The sequence below is a fragment of the Telmatherina bonti genome (assembly GCF_933228915.1).
Source record: "Telmatherina bonti genome assembly, chromosome: 11".
Taxonomy (NCBI): domain Eukaryota; kingdom Metazoa; phylum Chordata; class Actinopteri; order Atheriniformes; family Telmatherinidae; genus Telmatherina; species Telmatherina bonti.
The window spans coordinates 32,138,678-32,162,531 of NC_136629.1; the positions used below are offsets into that span (position 1 = coordinate 32,138,678).

The 23,854-nt window shown below is 40.9% G+C and overlaps 1 protein-coding gene across 1 annotated transcript in view; it reads right to left on the reverse strand.

Annotated features, from left to right (window-relative positions):
* Nucleotides 1-22,510, reverse strand: part of pcnx2 (pecanex 2) — a gene marked incomplete at both ends in the record, with an annotated part of 29,744 nt that extends 7,234 nt beyond the window's left edge. The window contains 31 exons of the mRNA XM_079248824.1: nt 261-364; nt 468-701; nt 840-1,093; nt 1,175-1,390; nt 1,543-1,601; nt 2,764-2,893; nt 2,981-3,089; nt 6,008-6,185; nt 6,291-6,432; nt 6,544-6,694; nt 6,800-6,892; nt 9,878-9,986; nt 10,296-10,405; nt 10,767-10,858; nt 11,985-12,095; nt 12,237-12,408; nt 12,635-12,667; nt 12,848-13,001; nt 13,154-13,296; nt 14,731-14,866; nt 14,954-15,032; nt 15,349-15,491; nt 15,608-15,758; nt 16,213-16,387; nt 16,478-16,960; nt 17,561-17,755; nt 18,892-19,415; nt 19,938-19,974; nt 20,081-20,198; nt 20,882-21,084; nt 22,358-22,510. Of these exons, the coding sequence (XP_079104950.1) occupies nt 261-364; nt 468-701; nt 840-1,093; nt 1,175-1,390; nt 1,543-1,601; nt 2,764-2,893; nt 2,981-3,089; nt 6,008-6,185; nt 6,291-6,432; nt 6,544-6,694; nt 6,800-6,892; nt 9,878-9,986; nt 10,296-10,405; nt 10,767-10,858; nt 11,985-12,095; nt 12,237-12,408; nt 12,635-12,667; nt 12,848-13,001; nt 13,154-13,296; nt 14,731-14,866; nt 14,954-15,032; nt 15,349-15,491; nt 15,608-15,758; nt 16,213-16,387; nt 16,478-16,960; nt 17,561-17,755; nt 18,892-19,415; nt 19,938-19,974; nt 20,081-20,198; nt 20,882-21,084; nt 22,358-22,510 (4,991 nt within the window). The remainder of the gene's footprint in view (nt 1-260; nt 365-467; nt 702-839; nt 1,094-1,174; nt 1,391-1,542; nt 1,602-2,763; nt 2,894-2,980; nt 3,090-6,007; nt 6,186-6,290; nt 6,433-6,543; nt 6,695-6,799; nt 6,893-9,877; nt 9,987-10,295; nt 10,406-10,766; nt 10,859-11,984; nt 12,096-12,236; nt 12,409-12,634; nt 12,668-12,847; nt 13,002-13,153; nt 13,297-14,730; nt 14,867-14,953; nt 15,033-15,348; nt 15,492-15,607; nt 15,759-16,212; nt 16,388-16,477; nt 16,961-17,560; nt 17,756-18,891; nt 19,416-19,937; nt 19,975-20,080; nt 20,199-20,881; nt 21,085-22,357) is intronic.
* Between the last annotated feature and the right edge of the window lie 1,344 nt (nt 22,511-23,854).

The following is a 23,854-nucleotide window of genomic DNA, read 5'->3' on the forward strand; positions in this document are numbered from 1 at the left end:
TCATGAACCTTATCACAGAAGTCTGACTGAATAATGTGTGTGGAAGGATTTAGGAGCTGATGCCCTCTTCTGGTGTAACTGTGTATCAGCGCAGCTGCAGGTAAATACCTGCTTCCACTAATGTACGATGTACTGGTCAACATTTTCAGCTCATTCACAGCTCCATCAGTTTGAGGAAATATATTTAAACAGCAACGTGATGAAAAAAACAAGACTATTGCTGCATTTCTCAACGAATTACTTGTGCAGACCGATTTTACCTGTTCGACATGTTGTGGGAAGCCGTCCCGAGGGATCTCCTTCCCAAGACAGAGAGGGCATATGATAATGTCACCAGAGGGGAGTCTTCATCACATTCCACAGGCTGGATGCATATAAAACCACAAAGTCATAAAGATAGCCGCATTATCCGGACTGAATTTCATAAAATGCACTCATATGTATGAAATTGTCTGTAAGTGATGTACCGTCTCCATCTTCCCAGCACAGTACTGGATCCACTCCAGGTAGACGTTGCAGAAGCTGGCGCGCGTCACCCCCTGCAGGCAGTGGACGTAGTCCTCATCAATCTTCACACTAAAGACCTGGGGGTCACGCTCAATGTGGTGCCACTTGGTGTAAGACTGCAGCCCCTCCTGGATGGTGGCATCTTTGAGCCAGGTGGAAAGTTTGGGAGAGTGGACCAGGTAGTAGATTACACTCTGAGAGGATCAGAAACAAGAAGTATGTGAAATATCAAGAAAATGAAAGATAAATGTTCACTTCTAAAATGAGTTGACTTCGCCTGTGTACTTAGTGCTTTCCTCTCCAGGGTGCTTCAGATTGCAGAGCAAACATACCTTCAAGTAGTAGGTGATAAGCAGCTTCCGTAGGTCGTACACTTGCAGCATGGTGGCAGCGTTGTTCTCACTGATGCTGTAACCCTCCAGCAGGTACTTAGTGGCCATCACCTCCCAGGCCAGCCAGCGCAGGTTAAAAGCAGCGTTACACGACAGCATGTGAGGCAAATGACCCGGCTCACAGCAGCAGCACCCATCGTCTTCCTCCACACCTTCTGTGATGGCCTCGACCTCTCGCTGCTGACAGTATGTACCTGAAATGGACAGACAAGTGTGCATGTTGTTTTTGGGAATTATTCAACAACACAAAGGAGGGAGGGATGGTCAAAACATACCTCTGAACTCCAACCCCCTCAGCTGGAAGGTGACGAGCCCGTTGCCAATCTCAATGAGGTGGACCAGGGCGTTGAGGTAGTCTGAAGCCAGAATGAAGCAATCCCCAGCGCTGTAGTTGCCCCATCGGCCCAACATGAGGTCACCACACAGTGAATGCTGCAGCGAGCGAGTCAGGTACTCGTAAAATATGGAGTTCAGGTTGTTATCATCACATCCTGCGAAAGAAAAAGAAGATGCTGTGTCTTCCAAATTATTCTAAACTACAAGTCTTACATTTGCTCCTCGTGTTTTAGATCTTCACAAGCAAAAGTTTGGGACCGCTGCTTGTGGAGAGGACAGAAAACTACAGAAAGATACGAAGACTTACCCGTCTCCTTGTCAACTTGGGACACCAGTCTGCTGTTTGAGTTGTCAATACGTTTTGTGCTGCAAGAAACATCCATACAAGAAAGTAAAAGTGGTCATTAGATATATACTAAATATAAACTAAATATATCAGGACAAGTCACAAGTTATAGTTCTAAATACTATCAATGTGTAATTTCCTCACAGTGAAACCATTTTGGGAGCGCTCTCAGCGAAGTACACATCAATAAGTAAGATGGAACAGAAAGGTTAGGCTGGGATTTTGTTTGCGGGATGAAGGATGGGGGGTGGTTTCTGCTTCACTAAGTTAAAAGCAACCATTAAAAAAAAACACCAACTCAACAATGCTGAGTTGATAAATTCACATTTAAGATGCTATTTCACCATATTTTCTTTCCAACTTTTCTAACATATAAATCAATTTAGCAGCACAAAATCAAATAAACAGGTCATAATATATGCTTAATTCTTTTAAACTTAAGTAATTTCCCTAAAATAGCAAAGCTCTGCGGTTTTTAACAGAAAAATATTGTTTAAAAAGGATGAGACAATACTGGAGACTCCTTTCAGACTTAATTTATACAGAAAGTACAAATGTAGTTGATCTACAGAGCTCATGCTTGTAGTAATCAGTATAGGTGGAAAATTGAATTGAAAAATCGAATCAGAATTTTTTTGCTTCACAATTTCAAAATCTAATTTTTTTTTAATTCAAAAAATAGATTTTTTTTCTCAAATAAATAAAAAAATCTAGTATAAAAGTTTTGTAATTCTTATTGTTTTTATCGACCTTTTTACTTGTCTTCTTGGGCATTATAGCAACAGAATGATGGTTTGGCTTCGGTGTGTTTTTTTCCTCATTGAAATGAAGAAAAATCAAAAATATTTTGTGAATATATTTTTTTTTGTTGTTTTTTAGTCTACAAAAATCGGCAATATCAAAGAATTGTTTGAATCGCAATTTAAATCGAATCTGCACCCAATAAAAAAATCTGAATCGAATCGAATCGGGATGAAAGCGTATCGTTGCAGCTAATTAGGACGCTTGTGCAGTATAATACAGAGATGTAAGAAATGAGAAACTGAACCATTGAGTAATTCAGCTCATTAACGGACAGATTATTTCACTTCAGACTAACAGTTTTTCATGATGTTTATACACCTGCTAGCTTTTTCAGAGTCTGACCCCCACACTCATTCACCTTCTCAGTCAAGGTCTTACTTGTAGTTTCGCTCCCAGAACTTGATGGGCCGTGGATAGGAGGAAATGAAGATGGCACTGCCCAGGAAGGGAGCCAGCGGAGTGTAGAAGACAGTGGTGAGCAGGGTCTGAAGCAGCAGCATGGCTGAGTCTGGACACACACAGCCAGTCAAGGAAAGAAAAAGCAGGAACTCGTGCGCTTTCACAGCTGCAGATTCAAGTCTTGGGGAAAGGATACGAGGCACGGCGAACGGCTGAGCAAAGGCATGGAAAGCGCTTCCCCAGGCAATCTGCCAGGGAGCGATGTAAACCAGGATGAAGTGAAGTTTCAGCAACAACTCGCGCATCTGGACAAAGAAATAGAAGTGCACCGTCAGCCTACACAGAGCAAAGAATCAGACTGAGGCTAAAGTCTTATTTAACCTGCAACCTCAACAAGCAGGATCCCTGAAAATAAAATGTTATTTTTAGTCAATTACTGCAAAACATTTCATGCCAGATCTTTGCTGTCTGTCATCAGCTGACTGTGCAAGTCCACACACACACACACACACACACACACAGTAATGATCCTAAAACCTGTCAGAGTAAGACGAAAACATGTTTCTATTGCTTTTTATCTCCTTAACATGACTGACACTTTCCACTAAGAATCCCCTTTAAAAGGGGCTCTCAGGAGACTTAGCAAAGCTGCAGTGGTTAATTTTTCAGACTTGGCAAAGCTCATCCACAGCAACACAACTGGTTTTTACAGGCTGAGTAAAACTCTGTGTGATGGGTAAACTGACCTTTAGTGTAAATTTGGTGGTGTTTCCTTTCACTTTAAAAAGGTCAGCGGTAAATCCTCATGTCAGGCGTAAAACAGGAGACAGGATTAAAGTCTTAACCATCCTGATTAAAGCAGGAGCTGGGAAATCTCTCGGGTGAAAAGCAGAAGCGTTTTCCTTATCTGTGAACATCTGTGGCCTTGTTCGGTGTGCTCGATGCGCTGCAAGCTCAAACTTCATTTCTAAGAGATTCGTTCACAGAAAACACTTCTCAAAATGTGTGAACCACCTTGTTTACTACTTTACTTGTTGACATCTTGTAGTAAGATAATCGTTTCCTAGTCTGTTTCTTTAGTGGCTGAGCTAGAGTTGGTTGAACAAAATAAGCAGCTCTTCTTGTGTTCTTAAATGGCCAATAAGAGCCAGTGGATTGGATCTTGATGGCCGAAGCAATAATAAATGACAGTTTCTTGGGCTATTTATCACCTTTTTGAGAGCCAAGCAGCAGAAATTAACCAACAGACTGAGTGCTAAACAGTCCAGATTCCGAAAGATCCCCAGTAGGGAACAATCCCATGTAAATATAGTGTAATAACCTGTCTCTTTACGGCATGGAAGCTCCTGTCAGGCGCCATGGCAGCAAATCTAAGTGAGCACATGGATCAATACATGAGGCAAAGAAATGCATTGGTTAAAAAAAAAACACAACAAAAAAAAACCAAAAAAAAAAACAGAGGAGCTAAACACCATATGCTGGTAGACAGAACTGTCACCAGAGACTGAAAACCACACAAACCAGTGCAGTGGCTGGAATGATTACCAGGAAGCTTGGGACTCAATCAACTCAGGATCTACAGCAGGGACATTGGTATATCGCCACTCAGACTAGAGAAGTGCGTCCCAATTGGGACGGGAGGCAGTCCGTACAGAGGACACTGCACTCCCAGAGAGCCGAATATTAGATCTCGAGGCGAGCTACAAGTACCTTGGAATACTACCATGAAGAGGCCACCAGGAAAGTCAACTATCTTCAACAAGTGAGGCAAACCATGAGAAGTCATCGCAATGGCAAGAACAAGATCAGGCAATAAGAGCGACGCCTTGCCAGTGATCAGACGCCCTGCTGGGATGATAAGCTAGCCAAAGGAGGAAGTTCAGACTGCAGATGTTAAAACACACAAGCTGTTCACCATGCATGGAGGGATCCACCTCAAATCCCTGTCCAGAGGCTATCAGCTAATTGCAAAATGGCAGGCAGATGAATAGTGAGCATCAGAGCCACCATCCAAGATAAAAGCTCCTCAAACACATCAGGAAGGTGTCTCCAAGGGATGAAGTACTTAGTGAAAGTCTCAGACAGCAGATACTGGAGGGGGAGGAACTGGAGGAGCCATCATTGGAGGAAAAACCGCTGGATAGGATGTAAAATAGCTGAAGTGGATATTAAGTCATGCCAGTGGATAGGGAGCACTGGACTGAAGGAAAGCACATAACTGATAATCATGGCAGCACAGGAGAAAGCCTTGAGCAACAGAGCAAACGGCAGGCACACCAGGGACCCAACCACCCAACCCATTATATGATTATACAGATTTACATTTCCTCAACATGTCTGATGTCTGGTTTCCAGTCATTTGTGAAGAAAATCACATATTTTGGAAAAAAAAAAAGAAAGGGAATCAGACATTTTTATTTTGATTGATCTGAACTGATAACCTCAGATGTGTCGTGTCTCCAGAACACTGTTTCTCAAATGGGGGTACGCGTACCCCTGGGGGTACTTTAAGGCATTCCAGGGGGTACTACATCATTAAAACATCCTTAAATTAAATAATATAAATGTAATAATATCATATAAATATTTAGTATATTTCAATAAATGTAAGTTTACATTTATAAACTGAATTTACATTTAGATTTAAACCATTTCATTCCTCCTAAAATCCCACATTCTGACTTGAATTGAACCCCACCTGTTATGAGCCAAATCACATCCGTCACTCACTGTCGCCTTGACAACGCAAACAAAAGTCTAATAAAGCAAACACAAATGACAAAGTGCTGCATTTCATGGGTTTTCTTAACTAAAAATACTTTGCAGTGGTTAGGGGGGACTTGGCTGAAAAATATTTTACAAGGTTCACTGTGTTGCAAAAAGGTTGAGAACCGCTGCTCTAGAAAGTATGTTGCTAATGGTGATGATTCAGTAAAAGAACCCAAATTACACATGAAGAATAAAACAAAACAACAGTCAAAAATACAACAAGAGGAACAATAAAAGAATTCATCTTAGAAAACATCTGGGACATCTGTGAAGTCACCAGTCAGCCAGGTGAGTTCACTGAGAAACCACCTCAATCAAGCAATGCTCAGACATATTAAGTCTTGAAATCAAGCAAAACCAATCTTTTTTTTACATTTTAGTGAATATTTAGTCATCTGTCACAGCTTCTTATTAATATCTACTAGCTATCGATGCCAGACAGTGCTTGTTTTACCTTGTGGAAGACAATAGACATGATGAAGAAGTCCAGCAGGAAGCTCTCAGAAGCGTGTGGACAATCACAATGGAAGAAAACCAGCGTGAAGAGAAGAGTGAGGAACTGGAAGCTAGGATCACAGAAGGATGAACGCAGGAGCTTCAGTCCGGCGACCGTCGTCAGGAGAACGTCACAGCTGGAGAAGCCCGAACAGGAGCACAGACAACAGGTTAAAGAGAAGCCTGACCTCGACCTGAGTGTCTCGAGGTCGGATGTTTTGTGGCTGCTTGTGTCCACTCACTGAATTCCCAGCTTCTTGCGGTGGCTGAGGGCAAAGCCATCGTTAGTGAGCGCGCTCAGCACGATGGCAGGGTACACCACATATTTCTCAAAGCACAGCAGCCCCACGTACAGGCGCTCAAACCACATGAGCACAGCATCCTCTGTACAACAAGCAACAGGTACTTACACAGGGTTTCTCTGAACACATCCTGATACAACAGTAGATTTATGAGAAAAAAAAAAACCCATAGAAATCTTCCAGATTTGCAAACCTCGGGGTTCAAACTGGTAGTACTCCTTGGTCTTTAGAACTGGATGGGAAATCCACAACCAAGGGTGATGCTTCCTCAGCTGTGGGATCAGGTAGTGCGTCACAAACCCGACAGTCGCCGCCAGAGCGTACAGCACGATGGTCACAAAAGGCTGCAAACACGTCGGCGTGCGACACGAGCAGTGAGAAAAAAATAACTGTACAATCCACTTGAATGAAAAGCACACACATTATATCAAGAAACAAGTGAGGATCACCTTGAGAGAGAGGAACACGGTGCTCGCTGTGATGGCGAAGGTTAGGATGTAGGCGACAGAGCACACCACAACGTCGGACAGCAGGATCTCTTTCTGCAGAGTAGGGGAGCGAGGAAGATGTGCCATTACTCATAATCCTCATGAAAACGCATACATTTTTCAGGCGCATTTAGGTGTGTGATTATCTCCGTCTAATCACTTTGAGCCTTCGGTTTTTGGAGATCAAAGATGCAGCAGCACGAGAAGAGTTAAGAGCTTCGCAATCCTCATTAATACTGTAAGAGATAATGGTGCTTCGCTGATGGATAATTCCCTGTAAGCGAGCGAGATAATTGACAGCACGCGTACGGTTATCACATCTCATAAGGCTGCGTTTAATCCTGCCTGCCTTTTCTCACATGAGTGCAGTGTTCTGAGTATTGATGGTCTAATAATGATTATTGCCAGCTCTGCTCTGGATTGATCAGTCAATGCTCAGAGGAGTTACACGTGCTGCCAGAACTTGTGACAAAAACAAGCGACAAGGTTATGAAAATGCACCCAAATGAATGGGAAACCTTCCAATCACAATCCCAGAAACATTCCCTCTGAGCAATAATTATTTACAGGTGAGGAATAAATCTCTAATTTACCAGTTAGATCATTAAAATAGAAACACTACACTTTATAAATAAATAAAAATCCTGCATTAACAGTCACATTTCTCCATAAATAGGCACACAAAAATACAATGAAACCAAACTTAAAGTACATAAGTACACTGATAACTGCTTAATGTAGGTAGAAATATACTTACATAGATATTCCTGATTTGACTTTAATGACTTTATTGATGAGACTCTTGTATATAAGAAAGTCTAACATATTTTTGCCTTTGCTATATGATAGAAAAGGATGTGTGGTAAGAAGGTTGTGAGTTCACATCATTCACATCATATTTGAGTTTATTTCATTTTATTGATCTATATCTGCAGCAAAACAAGTTTAACAGACTTAAGATCTGACTTTCCTTAAACTTGGTGAAATCTAAATCAGCTTGCCAAGTTAGAAATATATTTCCTTATGTCTGCTGAAAGCCGTTTAAAGTAAGTTACAAGATGACGTTATGTTGATTGGAAACACTTTAGTGATTTATTAGTTTCAACTTAGAATAGGTTTGGTCAAATCTTATTTGTTTTATTTTACTGAAAATGTTCTTAATAGAAATAAAAGATTAGAACCGTCAAAATGCCACATGAGACATGTTAAAATCCTTTAAATTCCAATAAACGCAGCTGCAATGCTTTCCTACTTTTCTCCTTTAGCACGAGCTAAAAAAATAGAAGATAATTCTTTCCCCAGGGTTTCTCTTTCTGCAACTTTTACGTTTTAATCTTTGGTTTTGTGTGAGACTAACGCTGCTTTCACTGTCTTTTTAGATTGTTTTGTTTCTTCTCTGTCTTGTGTTTTGTCTATAGTGCACCACTTTGGTCAACCATGTGTTGTTTTTAATGGTGCTATATAAGGAAGAGCCTTCAGCTATCAGGCTCCTCTCTTATAAAACCAGCTCCCACTGTGGGCTCGGGAGGCAGACTCCCTCCACATCTTTAAGATCGAGCTGAAAACCTTCCTTTTTCATGATTCTTACAGTTAGGATACGAGCATCTCCTGAGTTGGAGTCTGCATGTACGGGACCCAACTGTCCAGGTTATGCTCTTTGCTCTTATAGTTATGGGTAGTCTAGCCAACCATTACTTATGTAGCAATGGGGACGTCACCTGATGCACTGAGAAGTACCTCGCTCTATTTCTCTAATGTATTAATGTATAAATATATGACAATCTTGCCGTCTCTAACTTATTTCTCCTTTTTTCCGCAGGTCTTTTTGAATAAGTGCAGTTGTACATGTTGATCTGTCTTTCCTGTCATCTCCACCCCAACCAGTCGAGGCAGATGGCTGCCCTCCCTGAACTGGGTTCTGCTGGAGGTTTTCTTCCTGTTAAAGGGGAGTTTTTTCCTTCCCACTGTCGCCACGTGCAGCTCAGGATGGGGGATTGGATTGAAGTCATGACTCGATGCAGTCAGTTGGTTTCTATAATAGGCTATGTATGAATTGGCTTGAAATGATGTGTATGTAAAGTGTTCTGTGGCAACATTGTTGTGAAGTGGTGCGATACAAACAAAGCTGAATTGAATTGAATTGAAACAAAAACGGTATGTTATGGGTGTGCTACACCATACCCAGTCATACTGACAGTGGTTTGCATGTGTAAACAGGATGGCAGGAATTGGAATTAGATAAGTTTATTTCAATATATATCCAATAAAGACATACCACAAACAAAAAAAGTAATTAAGAAAAATCAAAACCAGACATATAATTAAAAAAGTAGTGGTTAGAAGTAAAACAACTTATTAAACCCCACTCTTTGCCATCAGTTAATGATATAGCACTAATACTCTTCTTATGTTCAAATACATATAATTCAATATTATTCTAAAGTATACGTGCCAGTGACAGCAACACATTTCACCTCTATATATTTTACTTTTTTATACTTTAGAATTCTGATAAAGTAATACTGTTATTAAGCAACTATGGTGCATGTGGTAAAGCCTCTATGTAACAATGCTAACAGCTTAGCATTAGGTGTTCAAAATTATTCCAATGTGTCTTTTCGCTTCAGACTACTCATACCATATTTCCTTAACCTCAACATGTTTTCCAACCAAGCCTACTAAAGAGCTGACAAGAAGATAAAGAGGAACTTATTTTTGATTGTTCCTCTGAACTTGTGAAATATGTGTCCACTTTATGGTGAATTCAGTGTTTTAACTTTCCCTATGATGTATTTCATCTGCATTTTGTCCATTTCAATCTTGCAACCTGAGATGAAGAGAAGAACTAAGGGAGCAGGTGAGGGAATGACAAGAGCACAAACTCATTTATAGTTGCTCGGAGAAATCCAAAAATACAGAAAACCCGCATTTATATGTCCAGAGTTATTTATAGTAAACACACCTGCCAGCACCTGAGATTATACAGCCATGTAGCATGAATGATGCATCACATCCGTTTGTGTGTTAATCTGTAGTTACCATGGAGCTCTGCAGCTTCTCAGGCAGCGGGTCTTTAATGTCTGTGTCCTCCTCATCCTCTTCTTCACTTTCCACAAGGGCGGGCATCATCTTTGACTTGATCAGAGACCTGTGAATAAAATGAATATGTAAGAAGATCTACGCTTCAAGCTTTAACATGTGCAATCATTTAGAAAACATATTCTGTTTGGATCTTTCTTTTTTTCTTTACAATCTTATGCTATATGTCCAACATTATTTCTGATGACTGGATATCATTTGACTTCAGTAAAGTACAAGTTTTTGTTCTTCTTATTTTATACTAAATATTAAGAATAAACTGGCTATAAATGTTTTGGAAGCATGTAAATGTTTAATCAAACCAGGACCACTTCTCCTCATGCTAAAGGTTGATGTTTTTCTGCGACACAATACCCACAGCAGCACAGATGGGTCACTGCTCTGTCGGCTGAGGTGATACGAGAACACAACCAGAAGGCCGCAGAAACCAGAAAACAAGGCAGGAGTGTGCTGCTCATCCCACGGCTCCTGCAGTCACACACACACACACACACACATGCACAGGCTTACATCAATGTGAATCATTTCCATCATGCGCTGTTTTTCAAAGCTGCTGCTTTTAGATGTTTGCTGTTTAAAAGCTTTTTTTTTCCCCCCTCAGCTGCAGTCTTGTTGTCACGTGTGAAGAATGACTATCTAGAACTCCATCAGCGAGACTCCCTCGCTGCTGCAGCCTATTTATAACTGATCTACATGCTTTTCACTGCGGGTTCAACAGGAAGGATGACCGCAAGCAAAGGTTCAGTTCTATACTCAGAAAAAGGAAGAAGAGAGGTGAAACATGATCCCACTGCATCCCACACATGCCCACTAACTGTTTGCTTCTTACCTTGAGCGCGCCGAAGCAGAAACCGTACAGTAGAGACAGCGCAATCACACTGCGGAGGATGCTGTAGATCGCAGAGATGAGGCTCGTAGCCGCTGAGACACACAAATATGACAACACACTTAATCATTAGAGAAAAAAAAGACACAAAAAAAGCCAGAATTACTTCATTTTCTTGCCATTTTTAGATGATAAATGACATGAAAAAGTTCCTTCATTGGACAGTTCAAGGGTTTATTATCTGCAGCACTGATCATTGCAGCCCAGGTTTAATGCAGGATTGTGTCGGGTGCCGGTGCTGGGACAAAGATATAGATATGTAGTTTCATCCTCCATCTGGAGAGCAGCAGCACTAGGTCTTTTCTGTCTTATTTTGTCTTTTAACTATTATGTTGTCTTTATTTTATGTTGATTTATTTTATTTTACCTGTACAGCACTTTGGTTACTTTGAGGTATGTGAAAGTGCTCTACAAATAAAGCTTGATTGATTGATTGATGGATCCAAATGGGCTCATGAAAAGATGTCCATTTTGGGTCCATGACCATTTCGTACTTGGTACAAATTCAAGCGTTTGGTCAATATGGAATCCATAAACCATTGCATTTTGGCCCATTTATTATTATATTCACAGACAAATTCTGGCCAGGTTTTGACTCAGTTTCCAAAAACTCTGTAGTCCAGTAACATTTTAAAGAAAATAGATAGATAATCCTAAAGAAGGAAGAATAAGGAAGATGAGTAAGATGTGGAGCAGGGTGCGAGAGTCCTATGGCTTGTAGAGTCAGCTGAGTTACTCATGTGTTATTGATAGCAACACGTTGCATCAGATACACATGGGTCAATATAATGTATGATATAAAAATAACTATTACACATGATGTTACACTTAATAGATCTATAGGACATATTTAACAGGATGTCCTGTCCATGGTGTACCCTGCCTCTTGTCTGCTAACTGCTGGGACCCTGAACTGGAGTAAGCAGCACAGAAAATAAATGAATGAATGAATTTTACAAGCTAACCAAAAAAATCTTCGTGAAATGAAGTACATTATGATATGATACAATATTTCAGATAACATGACTAAACTATATTACACTGAGTGACAATGAGAACAAGCAACAAGCATTTTCAGTAAAAAAAAAAAAAAAAAAAAAAAAAAACATCAGTCAAGACGAATATTTCTTAAATCACAAGTTTAGTCATTTTTCAATCAACCTGTTCCTCCAAAGAAGTGCATGTCAATCTGCTCCAGTAGGTAGATGGTGAAGGTGTTGATCTGAGGGAAAAGTCCCACCAGGAAGGTGACTGGGAAGCAGTAAGTAAACCCTGTTCAATCCACAAAAACAAACAAAACACATTTTTTTTGTATTTGTAAAATATAAATACTTATTTCAAGCAGGTATTAACATAAAGACACAGTCCTCTGTGAGTCTATTTGTTTAATGGTGCGAATGTATTCCATCGTACCAACAAGCAGGTCTCGTAAGAAGCGTAGAACATCGTTGCAGACGATGGTGACGCCATACAGCGTGGAGACAGGCAGGTCTTTATTCCTCAGCAGCTGCTCCAGTAGCCAGATCAGAGCACAAAAAATACAGAAGTAGGCCGCTCGACTGTAGGCGACCAGCTGGTTGTGACCCTGGAGAAGCAAACATACAGATTAGGATGAGAGATATGCTGGTTCAACCCCATTTCAGACTGACATTTGATGGAAGTTTTAAATGTTTCTTCGCTGTATGAGGATTCGTTGATGGACAAGACGCAACTACCAGGTCCCACCCTCTGCAGCCACATTACTGCTGCAGTACCACACAATGATTTATGTGGAAAATTTTCATCTTTCAGAAATAAAGACAGAAACTCACATGTGTTGGTGAAGCTGCATCTGGCTGCACACTCTGGAAAATGAAACCCACAGACGTCCATTATGATCCACCATGAGGGAGTAAACGTGAAAAGAGAAACGTTGGAGTTTAGCTGAGAGGGATGGGAGTGCAAACATAAAAACAACTAGCACATCTTCACCTTTAATATGCATTAAAGCTTTAAACTATAGCTAATAACACACATCCACATACCTTAAGGAGGGAGTACTGGCAGCTGGCAATGACCAGGCAGAACTGGAAGACCCAGAAGTCTTTGAAGCAGCCATGGTTGAGAAGCACAAAACCCAAAAAAGATACCAGGAAGGCCATAAAGACGGCAACCAGGTTCTCCAAAACTTCCTGGTTTCTTTGTTTAAAAAAACAACACAAGCAAAAGCAGAAAGATGGGTCACATCTATACATTTAGAAGCAAATTGGGTTCAAATTTGGGATTGATTAAATCATCTCTGTGTGGAGTTCAACACTAAAAAGAGCTCACAGGTTGGCTTTCGGTGTTACCTGTCCAGAAGTGCAAGCAGGGTGAGTCTGTCGTATAAAATGTTGATCCACTTTCCAGGAAACAGATGGAGTTTGTAATAAATTTTCCTGGTGGGCTTCTCCTGCGTGGACGTCCCCGATGATTCGTCCAAAGAGTCCTCCTCCTGATGCACACACAGGCAAAAACCGCGCTGGAGTGACATGGATGATTAAAGCATGATTCAAAACACAGTCGATGATGTTCAAACAGACAGAGCTGCATCTTTTTCACGAGAGCTGCTGTTATAACGCAATAGTCTGGCTTGTTGCAGCTTCAACGGCTGTTCCCATCAGCTCGCAATGCTCCTGCTGCTCGGATACAGGAACGATTTTATAGGCGCTCTTTCCAACAACTGCAATGACTCAGTCGGAGTCTGACCGACAGACTCAGTTTGTGAGTGGGCGGATTATTCACCATGTAACGGAAACATTCAATAAAAACAATGTTTACTGTATTATAATTTGAGGTACAGTTAATTAAACTGTATGTTCTGCTGGAGCGAGTTTATGTTTTTTTTTTTCCACATATTTGTTAGGATTCATTTATTTATTTAACCATAATTCAAGCCCTTTTAGACTAACGTCTGTTTTTGTTGAGGCTTGAGACCAAGAAGGCTTGCTATAGCCGTCAATAAAACAATGTGCACAATAAAACAGTAAATTGATTTCATGCAAAACACATGAAATCAACCTAATAGTAACATTTACTGACTTCAGTTAAAATGAGTTCCTATAAAGCTTCATACTGACCAAAAAGTTACTGATCTTTACGGCGTTCTGGAGGATCTTATGAAACAAAGATGGAAAATAAGAAAATGTAATTCTACCTAGCACCGTAGAACTTTCTGGTATATTAAAGATTAGAGACCTAATGTTTTCTTTGTGGTGTATTTCTCTTTCCTCTTTGTTTTCTGTTTCTTTTCCTTTTCCCTTCTGTTCTCATTCTATCCTTGCTCAGATTAAAAATCTGGAATTTTGGTTTTACAGTTTTCAAATCAATTTGTTTGGTTAAAAAAAATCAATTTCAATAAAATGATTCAATAAAATGAATCAACTATAAAAAATGTTGTCATTTTTATTGGTTTTATTGATCTTTTTACTTGTCTTCTTGGGCATTATAGCAGCAGCATGATGTTTTGGCTAATGTGCTATTTATTCCTTATTGAAATGAAGAAAAATGATGAGAAAAAAAAAAAAAGTTTTATACATTTATTTTGTTTTTAATCTACAAAAATCAGCAATATTGAAGAATTGTGAGAATCACAATTTAAATCGAATCGGCATCCAAAAAAATCAGAATTGAATCGAATCGAATTGGGACAAAAGCATACCGTCACTGCCCTAATACATATATGTATATATATATATGTATATGTATATATATATATATATATATGTATATATATAAAAGCTCCATTCTGCTTCCTTTAATGCTGGACAGGACAAGTTAAAAACAAATTAAATTGGGGACCAATTAAGCAGGTGGAAAATATTTGAGCAGTTAGATGTGTGCATGTGAAGTTAGGTGAACTGGAAGTGCAGCAGGTGCAGATGGTCACCTGGAAGATCTCCGGATGTGTCCTCCGTGGCCGCAGCCTGTGTGCGGGGATAATGCGTCGCTGGAACGGGCAGTCAGAATGACCGCCCCCGATGCCGTCCTGGCACTCCGAGTTGGAGGAAGTTGACAGCAGGTCACTGAAGATGCATGCATACAAAGAAGGCTTATATTAACATGTAGAACAAGTCTGACTTTATCATGGAAGCAGCAACGTGACTTTGTACCACATGTTGCCTGTGATGAGCTCCGCTCCCAGCGGCAGGTTGAGGGCTCTCTCTGCGTACAGCTTGCGAGGTCTGTCTCCTGACAAGACAAACAGGGATGTTAAAGCTTGACGGGCCTTTGCTGTTTGGAAAAACATTGTGCAATAACTGGATTATGCAGGATTCATTTAGCTTGACTGACAAACACCCAAGGCTGAACAGCTGAACATCTTGGAGCCGTTCCAGTAAAATGTAATTTAATCTACCAGCTTTTTGAGCTGGTGATACAGTGAAGCCTTTAGCCCCTTACAGAGTCTCACTTTTTCATTGTTTTGGTATGCCTCCTGCACAAAGACCCCCATGTCTGTAAAAACCAAAGAATAAGGCATTTAAAAATTCTAACATCAGTGGCTTACTGTGCACAGTATGGAAGGTGTAGGCTTCTTCTTTGTTGGTAGCCTCGGGTCTGCAGATGACCTGCAGCATCGAGCTCTCAGACTGAGATGTTTGCGAAGGCAGAGAGTCGTAGTCTGGATCCTTCTCTCTGTCTGTCTGTGGACTGCAGACAGGAAACAAATTCACTACTAGTGTGCTCCATGTATGTATAAATCCAGGTGAATATTTCTATTTTACAAAAAAAAAAAAAAAAAAACGAAACCCCTTCAGCATGCATACCTGTCAGGAGAGACTATGGGGATTTGGGTGGGTTTCATCGCTTGTAATGCGTTGGTTGGCAGACTGGTTGGTGGTTTGGGTCTCTCTGATTTGCTGTCAGTGTTGGTATCTGGTTTTGTTTCATCTCCTCCGGGAGCTGCACTCTGATTTTCTGCACACAAACAAAAGAGAAATGCTTTATCAGTTCCTGTTTTTCTATACTAACGCCTTTTTAATGTTAGTAATGCAGTCCATTTGAATATTTTCTTCACGTCAAAGACTGTAAATTGCAAAGTGATGCACTGCTAGTAGACCAAAATAACATACTCGCACATATGCAAGCACACACATGAACACACAGACATCCTCAAGATCCTGACATCAAATCAGGCTTAAGAGCACTTGATCAAAAGCTCTACAAGCCCGTCTGCTTTGCTGAGTGACTGACTGCTGACTTCAACATCCTTGGAGTCAATAGGATGTAAAAGCATCGTCTAATTTGAAGTGTTTGTAAGTGGATACACTTAAATAACATGTAAACTAGCTTAACCAACAATAACAGGCAGCAGGGAAGTTTATGCTTTATCAGACCAAACAGCAGGAGTGGTAGCAGGAATCCTAAGCACCTTCTTCAGCGTCCTGATTCTCTTTGCTCTCTGGATCCTCTTCTTCCTTTGTGCTGGAACCTCCACCTCTTGAGCTGAGAGACCCCAACAAGGACACAAACTCTAAAAAGTTGGATTCATTGGGAATCTGGCCCTCCTTTGCTTCCAGGTCTGATTTGGAGCTGGTCATGGTGGTCTGGCAACAGGTAAAACAAATGTTAACCTTTTTTATATCCAGATAAATGGACGTTAAATGGACAAAGACACGGAAACAGAGTAAACATACAGTGTTATGTGAGCGATCTGAAAGCAGGACAGCGTCCTTCCCGCTGTCCATGCTCAGACCTCGGATGTGAGTCCTTCCTCCCAGCCCATAGCGACCCACAGTTTGTGGTAGACGCAGGAATCCTTGTGAATCTATGTTAGGGTCCAGAGGGTCTGTGTCATCAGGGTGGGAGTGGACATCAATGCCTGACGAGCTGTTATCGTTTGTCAGCTGCGGGCTCGGCGTGGTGTCTGTCGCTATCTGCGACCCGAGATGCTCCTGGTTTGGATTGGGACACTCCAGCACGGTGGACTCAGAACTAGTTGTTTCTCTGCATAAATGAAACTCTTCACTTTGGTTCGTGGTCTGCTGCAGTTTCGGTGTGGGGTCATCCTCCGAGCCAGTCACCTCCTCCCCTTCCTCTGCCTCCCCTTTCTCCTCCTCGGGGGAGTCGAAAGTGATGACGGGGATCTTGACGTGGCACTCTCCTGCATCCTTCTGAGCCTTAAGGAACACACACAAAGACATGTCACATGCGCTTATCCTTAAACGTAACAAGACCTCCGACATAAATCTGTGCATTATTAAAACATCTTCCACCCACAGCATCGCGCTGGAACTCAGCCAGGTGACAAAATTTGCATTTCCAAACGCAAGATGAGAATGACCTGCTGCATGAAACTGATGTTGAAGTCTGTTTGGCATTTGTTAACATTTATGCAGAAACATTACATAAAACATCATCTTATGTTTACACAAGTTGGAAAAAATTGATTTATAATTCATTTACAAATGAAAAGGACCAACTACATATCTGGTATTTAATTTAAAGGTCCAATAAGAGTAAAATGTTCTTACTCATTAGGATGATAAGAAGAAATGTTATCATCTTCATGGGCAGAACAGTGCGCAACAATGCGGTAAAAAACAGAGAGCAAATTCCAAGAGAAATCTTGAAGAAAGCCATGCAGCATTGCAGGCGGGAAAACATGCATTTTTAATTTCACCTGCTGAATTTTGAGGAAATGTTTGAAATAAACGGATATGCGATGGTAGACGGGTCTCATGGGGAACATGGGAGGATGTTGAATCGTTTCGTCCGACCTGTGCGTTCTCCAGAAGGCTCTGCTTGACGCTCTCTTCCAGCTGGGCGGCAGTCTGCGGGTCGCAGCTCATAGTGATGATGATCTTCACTGTGTCGCTGTCATCCAGGTGCGCCGATGCCGTACCAGGGCTGGAGGTATCCACCAGGACCACCTCAATCTCGTCAGAACAATATGTCTCCTCTACTGGCTCAACCTGAGATAGAAAAAAAAGCGAGAAAGAGAGTGTGGGGGTGTTTTCATCATAATAACTTTTTATGAAATCAAGATTAACCCTTTCATGCCTATATAGGCCCTACAGTGGACATCTATTTACGAGCTTTTTTTCTTGCATATTCATGAATGAGGATGGTATTATTGTTATTAAACCACTTCAAGGATGTTCGTGAGTCATCCAATATGTTTCCATTCACTGGAGAATAAATAAATAAATGGTATAATTGAACATGTTGTAATTATGCAAGTTTGCCTTGGTGATAAATAGGAAAAGAAAATGACACAGCTATATTTTATAGATTTCTATACATATATATATATATATATATATATATATATATATATATATATATATATATATATATATATATACATATATATATATACATATATATATATATATATATATATATATATATATATATATATATATATATATATATGTGTGTGTGTGTGTGTGTGTGTGTGTGTGTGTGTGTGTGTGTGTGTGTGTGTGTGTGTATTAGGGCAACGACGATATGCTTTTGTCCCAATTCGATTCGATTCGATTCCGATTTTTTTTGGGTGCCAATTCTTCGATATTGCTGATTTTTGTAGATTAAAAACAAAATAAATGTATAAAACTTTTTTTTTTTTTTTTTTTTTGCTCATCATTTTTCTTTATTTCAATGAGGAATAAACACCACAGTAGCCAGAACATCATGCTGCTGCTATAATGTCCAAGAAGACAAGTAAAAAGATCAATAAAACCAATAAAAATGACAAAAATTTTATAGTGGATTAATTTTATTTAATTGAAAAAAAATCCATTTTTTAACAAAAACATTTATTTGAAAATTGTGAAACCAAAATTTCTGATTTTTAATTTTTTGATTTGATTTTCCCACCCCAAATATATATATACATATATTATTTTATAGATATTTTATAGAATATATTAAAATAAATGATTTTAAATATTTTGAAGTTTCAAATATCACTAATAAATAAAAAAAATGTATCATTACATATATCTGCAGAGGTAAAATACTGTATTAAAGAAAATGTTGGATTGTTTTTTATTAATTCATGCATGAAAGGGTTAATTTAAATCTCTTAGATGTCAGCTGTTCCTACCTGTTCAGGAGAATCTGGGATGTCAATGAACTCATCCTGGTCGTCCTTTGGAGTCTCCAGTGAGTTGTTGTTGGCATCTGATGCATCTTTTTGCACCTCACTGCCCTCCTCACTCTCATCTTCACTTCCTTTGGAAGAGGGTAACCCTTCATCAGCGTTCTCCCCGTCTGCATTCTCTTTATCCTCCAAGTCGTTTTCCTCTATTCTCTCCAGCTCCGAGTCTTTCTCCGCCGTCCTCTCCTGCTCCGACTGGTCTCCAGCTTTCTCTGCCAAGGAGCTCTGAGTGTCCACTCCTTCTCTCACGGCTCCACTTTCAGCAATTTCTGCATCCGTTTGCCCCGACCCGCTAGCGGATCCAAGACACGTCTCTTCCCTTTCAGCTCGGGACGGAGGCCTCTGCTGTGCCTGCAGCAGCGGGGCGTCCTGGTCTGGATTAGGGCTGGAGAGATCATCTGGAGAAGGCTCAGGGCTCGGGTTCAGGCCTCCCTCTGCAGGCGGCTCCTCTGCAGCAGTCTCACTCTGTCCTGAAGTAAAAAGAAAGCTGAAATTGTTTATTTAATTCACAATAAATCCTAATAAAAATCCCACATTGTAAACTCTACATTATATCCACTAAATAAGCTGAAAAAAGCTGCTGTTGAAAACAAATATTACAATTTTATCCAAATGAGCCTTCATCTGATGCAATGCACCAGCGTGTTTATGTCCCTCTTTCCAATCAGCTGACTTTGCTCTAAGTAATTACCGGTGCATTAGGTCATGAATTTACTGGAAGCGGTCAGCTGGTCTTGGCAGGCTAACTGACCCGTCACTAGTTCGGTGCTTGTCTGAGCATATTTACTACAGTAATGTGTTTGCAGAAAAGGACGTTGTCTATTTAAATTGGTTGAGGAACCATTTAACACATTAGAGAAGAGGAAGACAGTATATATACATATATATATATATATATATATATATATATATGTATTGAAGCATTGCATTAGGTGTGTTTTTTATTCATACAGACTGATTCCTTTAAACTTAAAGAAAAAGATCTGTATTACCTTCCACAGTCTTCATCTCATCCGACTTTGAACAGTCCTGAACGGAAGCGATAAAAACAAATTGGATTGAAATGTGAACATAATGCAGGCCGTGCGCACGTTTTTTTTTTTTTTTAATAGTGTCCATCTGAGTCTTCACTCACCACCCCGATCAGTCCTGGGTCAGTTTCTGTCTGTTTCACTGTCACCTGGATCACTGGACTGGGACGCTTCAGAGCCAACGTTGTCATGGCAACACTGTCAGGGACTGTGCTGCTCTTTCTATTAAACAAAAGTGAAAGATAAAGAAGAAACAAGATTATAAAGACGTGGAGGTGGAAAGATAATGAGAAAACAGGAATTAATTCATCAGCACATCACTTCCCATTTATAGCTCCTCATGTTTGACAAAAATAAACACATTTGTAGACATGATAAGGCAGAATAGTGCTTATTTCTAAACTCCATGTTTCATCTGACAAACAGCCAAAAAGAAAGTGATGAGTTTTTCTCTGTTTGTGTCTGTGCAGTGTGGCAACTGATTGAAATTTTGTGATATTAGCTCGCTCACACACCAAAGCCGCTCAGCGACTTTTGAAATGAAGTTGAAAGAGTCTGTGGCCCACTCTGAGACACTTGATCACGCAACTAATCTGACCTCAAAGGGAGAGAGGACTGCAGAAAATAGACTCAAGAAGACAATGGAGGCTATAAATGGAGGCTCATACTTAGTTACACTTAGCATTGTGAGAGCGGCTTTACTCTAAAAGAAGGTCTCAGGCCTAAATGTACATTCCAATGTTAATAATTAAGTTGTATCATTAGGGATTTATCCATCTGGCCTAGTTTTTTGTAATAACTGACCCGGCAGAGCAACAGCTTGAGGCACACAGAGCAAAATACTGTGTTATTGAATATAAATCCATAATTTTCTACTTCTGTTTGAACTCTCTGACTGTTCCTACCTGATGCTGGCGGGAAGGCAGGAGTCGGAGGCATTGCTCTTTTTCTCCTGAGCTTTGCTGAGGTCAGAGAGGCTGTTGCGGACCACTGCCTCGCCCTCGTCGAACATCAGGTGCAGCCGGTAGTTGGCCAGCTTGATGAGGATGAAGAAGACAGTGATGGAGGTGCAGTAGATGCTCAGAGCCATGGTGGTAGGAGGCAGGGCCTGCAAAGGAGAGAGGAAGAGGGGCTTTAACAGATTCTAATAAGCTTCTGCAGAAATCTCCCGACAGCCCAACTTCTCTTCAGCATTCATTGCGGGTTCAGCAAATGACAAGACCAGATTCGATGTGTTGGTGGACTGTTGAAGTTTACTGATCTGACGCATGGCTCAGAGCAAAGAACAGGAAGATTACAAACAAAGCATCTGCATCATGCTAATATGTGAGTCACGCTTCTCTGAAGAGAATTTTAGGAGAATTCTAGCTGTGTTGGATGTCTTCAGGTGCAGATTTACATACTAAATGTAAAGCCTGGTGGCATATCTGGTATTATTTGACCATTCATCAACCCTCTTTCATCATTCCAGTAGTGCTGAGGGCAGGGCTGGATTAAAAATGTGCAGGCTGCTGGGCCCAGAGTGTTGCAGGGGGCCCCTTCCCCCACAACATTATGAAAACTGTGAATAAGACACTGTGAAACAACATTTCTAACATCTCTCAGTCGATGGTACCAATAGCAAGACACTAGACACAGTGGTGTAACTATCTGGCTTTTATGTACATTTTGTTTCATGTCCAAACTGCTGGTGTTTGCCCCACATGGGCCCCAAGTGGGAGTGGGCCCCTGCGCCTGTGCTCATAATGTCCATTGGATAATCCGGCCTTGGATGAGGGTGAGTTTTAGAGAGAATGCATCTCTTCATGAAAGCTTGTTTTGAAAAATTAATCAGTTTGTTTTTGCTCACCGACTGAAACCACCAACAACTACACATAATAGCAAAAAAATTTTCAGACAATATGCCCACAATTTCTTCCCAGCACACGCTGTCACATCTGTTTATGGTATCTGTAGCTCTTCACTTTGTTCATGCCACCCTCCAGCTGTGTGAAACAACAGACAACTGCCACTGGAGCACTTTGTAGTTGAAGTAAGACAGAAAGAAAGTCCTTATCAGGGGTGATGCAGCCTGTGTTGCAACCATCTCAAAGGCCACAACATGAGCATAATTAAAGCACATTTCCATGCTTGCCTGCTCCAACACTGTCACATCCAGGAGCAGCCATGCGTTTCCTCTCAGCATGCGTGGAAATACACTGCGACAGTGCCCTTTTCCCCCCTCAACCCTCTATATCTCAGTAGCAGCCACATCACAACACTGTCAGATTCCTGCTGAGCTGTCGGTTGTAGAGTAAACGGGCGCGTGAATAAAATGCTCCCCACACCTCGAAGCACCCCCGCGGCCTTGAACGTCACGTTCCTCGTAACAAGAAACTCACCAGATGGAGAGACAGGGGCAACATCAGGAGAAATATCCACAGATAAAGGTGGCAGGAGTTGTTGAATTTGTTCTGGTCCGGGTCGTGGTACCAGCCCCCGGTAAGAGATGCCCAGACTCCCTGACGCAGGGTCTGCACAACCTGGGAGCCCATCTCTCCTCCTCTCTCCTCCTCTCCGTTCAGGTTGGACGGATGGATGATGATGATGCTGATGCTGCTGCTAGGCTACAATGAAATGATCTCCTCTAACGCACGCTACTGTCGCTACGCCTCCATGTTGGAGCGGTGGAGCACGTCTCTTGAGCTCTCTGTTTCATGCCTCGTCGGTTTTTCCCTCGGACTTTCTCTCTCATTTGGTTTTTCCCACCTCAGCGTCAATTCCTGCATTGCTGCTACCGCGGTACTCATCCTGACCTGTTCGTCTCTCTCCTTCCTCCCTCTCCTCCTCCTCCTCCTCCTCCTCCGCTTCTACAGATGCGCAGCTCTGACCGCCCCCTCCCTATTCCTACTCCTCCCCCCCTGCTTGCCCATCCATCCTTTCCCATTATGTGAGTCCCACCTTCACTGTGGCGTGGACATGCAAGTCACACACGAAACAAGCCACATTGCGCATTTCCATCCACATACAGCAGCTTATTTTTTATGTTGTTTGTGTTTACAGGTAACGCCTGTCTGCGTACAAATAAAGGTCATTCAGCAAGGTAACCGTGGCAACAATGGGTTTAATAGTTTAAATGTATTTTGTTGTTGCAGTGTTCGTGCGTGTGTCCATATATGGTTCACTATTCCCATAATTTCCATGAAAGCGCGCTCGCTCTCCTCACACATTCCTACAGTGGCTCCTCCCTCCACCCCCCAACCATAGACATCATATGTACATAGACGCCGAGCAGTATCACGCTGCCTATGCGAGCTGACGTCTCGTCGTGTCGCCATCTTGGATGGGTCTCCCATGCTTCTCCAATGCATTGTTTTGTAAGGTGCTGCCCCAGTCACAATGATTTCACAGATTTTTACCTGATTTTTCTTACAGTTTGGTTTGTTACAAAGGACAGAGATATTGTTATGATACAGATCACTGTAAAACATTAAAAACTACGTGTTTTTATGATAAAATATTTTCATAATGCTATTTAACAAAGTCATAAGGTAGCTATAATATAAATAAATGTATAAATTTGATACAAACATGTTTGATTGTTTATTGATGCATTTGGATTAATGAATCTATTTTATCTGATTAAATAAATTATTATTCAACCTTGTGAAATCTAATTCCACACGACCTGCTTTCAATATTTTGCATGTTATTGCAACCGTATATTGAACAAAATACGGGAATAGTTGCCTCTTTCTCTTGACTAAGGTTGACTCTTTCTTTTTTACATTTATTAATTCATCAATGTAGAGATACAGTTGTACAAAGTCTGAAAATAAAGTATTGTGTCCAAATTGCGCATTTATAAAGTTGCCTAGAAAAACACTCAGAGAGCGCAA